This window comes from Beta vulgaris, chromosome 6 (assembly GCF_026745355.1).
Source record: "Beta vulgaris subsp. vulgaris cultivar EL10 chromosome 6, EL10.2, whole genome shotgun sequence".
Taxonomy (NCBI): Eukaryota; Viridiplantae; Streptophyta; class Magnoliopsida; order Caryophyllales; family Amaranthaceae; genus Beta; species Beta vulgaris.
In genome coordinates this window covers 71,293,803-71,302,617 of record NC_079207.1, presented here as the reverse complement: position 1 = coordinate 71,302,617, position 8,815 = coordinate 71,293,803, and the positions used below count along the sequence as shown (strand labels likewise).

General features: G+C 33.0%; 1 protein-coding gene across 1 annotated transcript; it reads right to left on the bottom strand.

Annotated features, from left to right (window-relative positions):
- Positions 1 to 1,351: 1,351 nt before the first annotated feature.
- On the bottom strand, positions 1,352 to 8,815 carry LOC104898088 (uncharacterized). Its single transcript, XM_057395873.1, has 4 exons — positions 8,711 to 8,815; positions 6,706 to 7,151; positions 4,510 to 5,110; positions 1,352 to 2,185 (listed from the first exon to the last, which is right to left on the bottom strand). The coding sequence occupies exons 1-4, from the start codon at positions 8,813 to 8,815 to the stop codon at positions 1,727 to 1,729; spliced, it is 1,611 nt and encodes a 536-aa protein (XP_057251856.1). The 3' UTR covers positions 1,352 to 1,726.

The window sequence follows — 8,815 nt, the reverse complement described above, 5'->3', positions numbered from 1 at the left end:
TAATTAAAAATGAGAGCAAGGAAATAATGGGAAGAAATCACCCAATACCTACCTTCAAAAGATTAATAAAGACTATATAATTACTCATTGGCAACTATCGGTAAGGAATTGCCCCAAAAAATTATGAATTAGTAATCTTTTTAAGAAACCAAACCTCGATAAACTAAACCATAGATCCAGAATTAATCAAATATATCCAGGAGTTCCCCCAAACACTTCATATAGGGCAGATTTCTAGCTAGTTAAAGCTGCATGTGTTGCCCTAAAGAAGTGTTTGGAGGGAACTCTAGGAAACATATGATGGAAATTTAGTGCATCTACTGAACCCTAATTAATACTTTGTTTGAAATGCATTATGTGCTACCAAATTTATACTAAAGTTTTTTTATATTCTTCGGGGTACAATTTAATGGAAATTTACATGTTACCAAAGCAAAGTAAGCTTGATATATGAACCTGACCACCATAATAGGCTAGGTTAATTTGGAATAATGCAGCAGAGAGAATAAGATGTCCGTGACTAGGAATAAGGCCGGGTTCAGTAGCTGAGCCAGTGAGTGGCTCATATGCATGCCGCATTATATGATCTTACTTTTGTGTACTCTTTTGCTCTAGTCTTTTTCAAACTTTAGTTCTCTTATTGAAGAATGGAAAAACACCATTTACCCTAATTGATGAAAAGGTCACATATGTTTGGGCTTTGTTCAATTTGTTGGAACATTTTTTTTGTTATGATTTTCAATGGAAAAAGAATCCAATGAACAAAATACGATTGTAAATGTAAAGTTAGTCGAATCACATAACGTTTGAAATTAGCTTTTGATCTTTGTTTGGTTTCTCAAAACTAGTCTTGTATGCACACCATGCGTGGAAAAGTATATAAATTTTATTCATATATAATACAAATAGAGATACAATCATCTTATTTTTTTTATTTTAATAAAGCAGGTAGTTAACTTCCTTTTTTTTTTCTTTTTTCTATTTTTTGGTGTCTCCCATGTGTTGTTCAACTTGTCTTATATAATAGAGATACTAAATTGTCAATTTTTAAGAAATTAAAGGGATTTTAAGGTACTTCAAGTGGAAACCAAACTACTAAAAAGTTCCCTTATATAATAGAGATAAAAACCACTTTTCTTCTTATGGAGCCTAATGATATTATTTGATTATTTATAGTTTAATGTTTATAATTAATATTTATGCTTGCTCTCGAAAAATGTTTACAAATTTATGGAGCAATAAAAAAGTTATATAAATGAGATTTAATTTCATATCTTGTCTTTCACTTTCAAAGTTCGGTCAACCAAAGTAGCTAATTTCTACTATAGGAAATTGTAAGTGCAATTTTGAGGTGTAGAGATGAGCTCATATATATATGATAAAATACATGTAACTTTTAACGAAATTTGTAAGTTCTCTTTCTTATTTCAAACGTCTACATTTCGAACAATGAGGGTAAACATAATAAATACATATGTGCTTTGTTTGTTTTAAAAGGTATACAAGGGTAACTTTTAAGATGACTACAATATAATGGTACTATTTTTCAAGGAATCATACTATGAAATAAATCATATGGTATAATATATATGTCGAATGAAGCAAGGTTGTTTGGTCTAATGGAAGAATCTCCGTCTTATAAGTCAGAAGTCACAAGTTTAATTCCCTGATCTTCTACATGACGTGATTCTTACTTAAGTTGGTATTGCAAATTATAGGCTATGCCTTATCCAATACAGAAAGCAAAGAGAGAATTGCCGCGGTTCCAAGTAGGGTGAAACTCGGCTAGACCAACCGAATAACCATGTCCAACATAAACACAACCATAGCTCACAGATGCACCACCATAGATAGTAGCTGCTGTATTTAAGGACCACAAAATCCTCCCATTCTCAGCATCCATAGCATAAAATGGTCCTGAAGGATCAACTGACCCAGCAAATAAGACGTCATTTACTAGAGTCACCGGTCCATGAGCGCCCTCGTTGCTCGGGTTATCCGTGGTCCATAAGATGTTTCCAGTGTTCGCATCCAACGCAACCCACCCCCCGCCTGTCGTCGTCTCGTTCGACGGGGCTAGCCTAAACTTCGTTCTTCCACTATTGACGATGTTGGTGTAGATGCGTCTTCCATCTGTTGCTGCCCCCCATACTCCCCCTCCTTCTAAACCTCCTGGTCCTGCAACCTGTAGCTAATTTGGTTAATAATTATTCCATCAATATTGCTTGGTACCTACTTGTTAAACTTCAATTCCATGTAACAATCGGAAACTAAGACATGCACTAGAAGATCACGTACGGTTGACGACGTTGTACGTCCATTAAAGAAATAGTATCATGTTACTTGTAAATTTACTTTCTTTGTCCCACTTTTATGTACTACATATTTATATGTTGCTAACTCTTATTGGCTCGTATTAGAGCTGTAAAAAAAGGACCTGATTTGAACTTGTAATGAATTGTAACTGACTTGTACCTGAAATTTTGGTAAAATCGGTCACCTGAAACTTGACATGAACCCGATCTGATAATAGCTTACTACCTGATCTTGATCCAATAATTTTAGACCTGAACCAACGCCCGCCAAAAAAGACTGATAAATGAAGTGATCCACCCTGACAACGACCCGAACTCAATTCGACACCTGACCTGATTAGGACCTGAAACCGATTATAACTCGACCCAACCTGTTATTGTCACGACTTGTTGTGACCCGTTACCTGATTTACAAGACCTGTCGCGACTTAGTACATGGTTTTACCCGTCTTGTTGCTATATATCATCCGATTTTACCCGACTTGTTGATTTTTGATAATTTGACTTGTCATTGATTTTATCATATAGTAACATAAATTATAAACTAATACTACTGCGAAAAAGGCATCATATAACTGGATAAACTATTTAAGCACTGATTTTCAATAAAATATTAAATAATGATACAAATTTGAAGCAGTGCCACACAAGTTTCATGACCCATTCCATACACGAAGTGACCCGAAATCAAGTATGGCACAACCCAATTATAAAACAAGTTACACAATCCGATAACCACCAACCTGAACTTGACCCGAACCTGACCCAAAACGTTATTCTCCTAACATGATAAGTATCCCACCCACGCATGATTTGAACTTGAAACCACCCGCTACAAACCTGTCATAAACCCGACTCGACACCGCATGACCACGAAAAATGACATGTCCCAAAATTGACCATGTCGAACCCGACTGAGCCTAAAAGAAGAAACAAACCGAGGCAAACCTGGCCGAATTACGACCGTTATCGATCTGCACTGGACCTGTTTGATTTATAGACCTGGCACGACCTGACCGAACATGACCTTAAACCTGAGATGACCCAACTTGAACCCGACTCGAGTAACTGAATTGACAGTTCTAGACACGTATCGATGTATTTGTTTATTGATTAAGAAATGTATTTGTTTATAGTAGTTTTTTCTTTTCTGAAAGAAGGTTTATAGTTGTTAGTATGAATGAAAAAGGAATATTAGTACAATTAAATATGACACATAGAAAGTGGAACCGAGGAGCATATGGATTTGTGGAAATAATCATCTCTAGCTACGTACTTCATAATCATATATACTAAGTAAGGATATGTTTGACAATTTTGAACTTAAGGCAATTAAAATACATCAGATACTGTTAGTTTACTAGCTAGATAAATATAATAAAGGATTAGATTGTATATTATACGTATCAAAATTCTCAATTCAATGTTAGCAACCACAATAATATCTAAGGCTCTACTCTCAAAAAAGTGTTTTTTTCTTCTTAAATTTCCTTTTTATCACTCATGACTATTTAGATGCGGGCGCTAATTATATGTTGGAACGAAAAATTACGAAGCAAATAATATCATGATTGCCAATTGTTGGAAGTGCTCCCAAAATTATAGGAACGTTTTTTAGTTAAGAGTAGTTGAGTAGTTTTATGGTTTAGCAATATGTTAGTGGATTGTTTATTAAATAATTTAGCATGTATTAGTTTTATCTTGTTATGTAGTATAGGAGTGGGTCTCATCCATTAGGCCACTACCTAGTCATGTGTCATCTTTTAGATTTGTTGGTTTATTCCTAAGCCTATTTAAAGACTATGTAGTTTCATTAACTGAAATATAATGAACAAGCAGTACTACTTAATTAATTCTCTCATGTTTACCTTTATTATTAAATTCTACACCGATGGCTACCAATGACTTTGATACGATGTTTAATTTCCCTAGCTTGCGAAAATCGATCATGTACTTCCTCCGTTGCAATTTAGTTGTGACACTTTCTATTTTAGAAAGTTTCAATTTAGTTGTGACACTTTCATTTTTAGGTAATAACTTCTCTCTATTTCTCTCTTATCACATGGGACACTTTTATTTTCTTTCTCTATCTCTCTCCTCTCCAAAAATTGCCTAGAAGTCCGAGATTTTAAAAGTGTCACAACTAAATTGAAACGGAGGAAGTAAGAAGAAGGAAACATTCAAGACTACTTACATTGAACCAAACAATGTCACCAGTATCACGATCCAAAGCCCAAACATAGCCACTCTTCTGCACAGCAGCCACAATATCTCGTCTAATTCCACCAGCAAATATGGTGAGCAACATAGGTGCCTCTCCAAAATCAGCATCTAAGTTAGGACCAGGAGGACAATTAGGATTATTAGGCTCTAAACATGCAAAGTAAAACACATCATATCCTCCAAGTTGAAGAGCCCATATGATACTCCCAGAATTCATATCAATAGCTAAAATAGAATCAAAATGAGCATCTGGGGAGGTACATTGATCAGGTTGAGTTGCCCTCGATTGATTGTTTTGCTTTGCTTGGCATTCTAACACATCAGGAGGAGCAATGTATATGTTTCCTGAACCAACATAGACGCGATTTCTTATGATATCGATGGCAGGGCTACTACCCCAAATCGCGGCACCTGAATAACCTCCTAGTTTTCCTCCGTTGTCTGGAAGAGTATAAGTTTGCCATATGATTGCCCCTGTTTGTATGTCTAACTTTGCCATGCTCCCTCGGAAAATACAACACTCTGTTGGAGGTAATAGTTCTTCTAAGGATGATACACCTACATAGAAACCACTGCTAGATTGCTTATGTTAGTCAAATCAGATATTCACAACAGCAATTTGATTAGTTAGTTTTATCTAAATTGGTTATTTTGACACTTCCAGCTCCAAAAATAGAACATCTCGTTAGTCGTTAACAACGACATCACTTTAGGCTATGTTCAGTTCACCTTATTTTTGCTTATTTCAGATCTAATCAGATCATAATCAGATCAGATCAGACCAAATCATGCTTATATTTAAAAACTCATTATTACTATTAATATTATTATTTACTAGTACATTTGTTCAAAAGGATTATTATTGTTGTTGTTGTACTTATAATATTGGTAATTATTATTAATCTTGTTGTTATAATTATAAATGTCATTGTTATCATTATTTTAAGTTATTTTATTGTTATTAAATAATAGAAAATTAAAAGCCACGTGTTATTAACATAAGATTTACGCAAAAATAAGAAATATATACAATATGATAGTTCAAATTCATGACAACGAAACTACTAAGTTCGGATTACATTTCAAAATAAGCTCAGTGCGAGATACAAATTATAAATTTAGATCCGGTATATCTCTTCCTACCGAATTCCAAATCTCTCTAGCTATTTGAAGTTGCACGCTATCCATTTCTTTCTTGCGCAAGTCATAGTTTTTGTATATCTTATTTTATTTTATGTGAAAAAAAAAGAGTTGAGTTCGCCGACTTCTCAAGTGTGAAACATTATTTTTAAGGAAAAGTGTGAAACATTTTATAAGTGCTCTTATAAATTAATGACTTGGGTTATATAATTATTTTTAGTAATTACTATCATTATTATGATTATAATTATTGTTATTATTATTATAATATTGATAATAATAATAATAATTATTATTATTAATAAAAGTTGTGTAAAAGTTGTGATAGAAATAAAATGATAATAATTGAATACTATAAATAAGATCTTATAATGTATTGCATAATAATGAATTACAAAGTAACAATATAATAGTAATAATATATTTTATAAAAGATTAGATCATATCAGATCAGGTCAGATCATATAAGTTCAGATTAGAAAATTTTAGGTGAACTAAACATAGCCTTATATTAACTTTTCTTAAATTAATAGCTATTATGCTTAAATTGTACGTGAGAAAATAGACAAAACCAAAGTATTACTATCCTTACAACAATTACTTGCACGTAGTAATTGCAATCAACTTGTAATATTGTGAGCAGCAAGTGATAGTCTGGTGTTGGTATCACCTCCAATCCTAAAAGTCATGAGATCGGGTCTCACCTTTTATAAACATAATCCCTTAATTCCTCCTAGTTCATGCTTTGCAAATGACTTCAACTTACCTTATTAAAAGAAAAAGTAAATAGTTGCAATATCGTAAAAACTATTCTCTTTTAATAGCCACATAGAAAAGGTGGAATGCATGAATGTTCACTACAAAAAAAAGTCCATTTAGAGACGGACAAAATCCGTCCCTAAATAGGTCAAATCCGTCGCTATACGGATTTAGAGACGGATATTGTCCCTCTCTAAAACCCTTGTCGCTAATTCGAGTTAGAGACGGATTTTAAAAAATCTAAACACTAAAATGAAGAATGACTTACTCTAGATAAGCAGTTCCAGACATGGTAATCAAAGCTAGAGGATTAGGGTCAAGCCTTGTCATCCAAACAAGCCTAGGAGAGAAGCGATTGATCGCAACGACGACGGCGGGGCCGTAGATCCCGATGATCAACATATCGTGTGTTACGGTGGGTGTAGCTCGTGCTACAGTTACATTAACATAAGTACCAACAGGAGCTAACCCAGTTAGTTGGCCAAGGTTCACTTTCCATATAAGGTCACCAGTAAATGCATTTACTGCATATAAATTCCCATCCCATGCAGGAAAATAAACGACGCCGTTTGATATTGCTGGTGTTGCTGTTATATCATTCCCAACAAAGTATTTCCACCTTAGATGTAATCTTTGGATGTAATTGCGATTTATAAATGGCTCTCCAAAGGGTCGTGCCCTAGTGTTTGCTAGATTGCCTCCATGGTTAAACCACTTCATGTAACGCAAAAAATCAAAGAATTAATCATCCAAAGTAGCAAAACATACATTTTTGATAAAGATCATTTTTATATACAAATTTTAGGAAGTTATGCTTTTTTATGATCGTTGTTGTTCTTTGTTCTTCATTAATACTCCCTCCGTTTCATTTTAATTTATACACTTTGATATTTTACACTTTTCATAAATTTCACTTTGACCATCATTTCTGATTTATACGCGAATGAAAATACAGTCGTGTGGGATCTTGTTAGATTCATCATAACATGTATTTTATTAATATATATACTTTTTATAATTTTTACAAATACAAAAGTAAAGATATATGTCCTCAAAGTTTTGCATTGACATGCGTGAAAAGTGTAAGTGTGTAGATTAAAATAAAACGGAGGGAATAAGTATCAAAAATACAAGTTATGCTAGGTTTAATTTGTTCCTTTTTTTATTAGTTCACACAAGGACTACATTAAGTTATGAAAACAGTTAGTAAATTGGGAACTAAACAATATAAGCTACCTAAATAGCAAGAACCAATAAGCTAAGGTAAGGATTAGTTTGTACAAGTTGAGATAAAGAATTTTATATTTTAAGTTGGAAGAACCAAAATTTAAAGTTTAAACTACCTTATCTATTGATTTCAAACTAAATATGTACGTAGCTAAAGTTGATCATTCATAATCATGTTTAGCCGCTTACTATAATTGCACATTTTTTATGAAAGCAGAAAAAAGTATTATCTACTCAGTGAATAATCCATCCATTAAATTTATGTTATTAATAATATTTAGGATTTAGCTTATTCATCAGTTACAATTATTGTTTAAATTTTTAATATTTCAAGTGGATATATAGCATAAGTAGGAACGTAACATGAGTTCCTTATCAATTTATCTTGGGAAAATGGCTCATGGCACAACGAATTGAATTGCAACAAATAAGGTGATTAATTGGTTTTACACAAATTATTAGAAGAGGCGGTCTAATTTTAACATAAACTAGACGAATTCAATAATGAATTTTTCTAATAAGCCCATTCAATTTCACAATAACCCAACAATATCTTAGTCATCCCTTCTCTTCTCCTTTCTTTATTTTCTTGATTCTCAAACTACAACAGAGAATTTCAAAAAATAACTCGGTAGTCTTACCGAACGGATTAAACTAGTTACTAAATGGATTAAACTAGTCACTGAAAGAGTTAGAGAATGTCACTTCTAGATAGATTAAACTGGTTACGAAATAGATTAAACTAGTCCATAAATAAATTAAACTAATAGTCACTATATTACAAAAGGTGGCATGTTCACTTTTTTATATTGGCCTTCGGTCGTGCCTAATTTTAAACGAAAAGTAGGTTGTCTCTTACAAGACCAACCGTTTAATTTTACACAAATTGTTGGCACTTGTTTTAATGATTTGTTTATACATGCCTTTATATACGTAACCAACAAGGGATATATTTGTCGCTTAAAAAAAACAAGGGAGATATTCTTATCTCTTGTATAACAATTGAAGGATAAGACTTAAAGAGGACAAGAATCATGAATACTTACAGTGCCAACGTCTGCTTTATTTTTCTCCAAAATTATCACAAGGCATAACACAAAAAGATGAATAATGAGAAGGTGAGCATGATTATTGTTCGTTGTACATGCCAT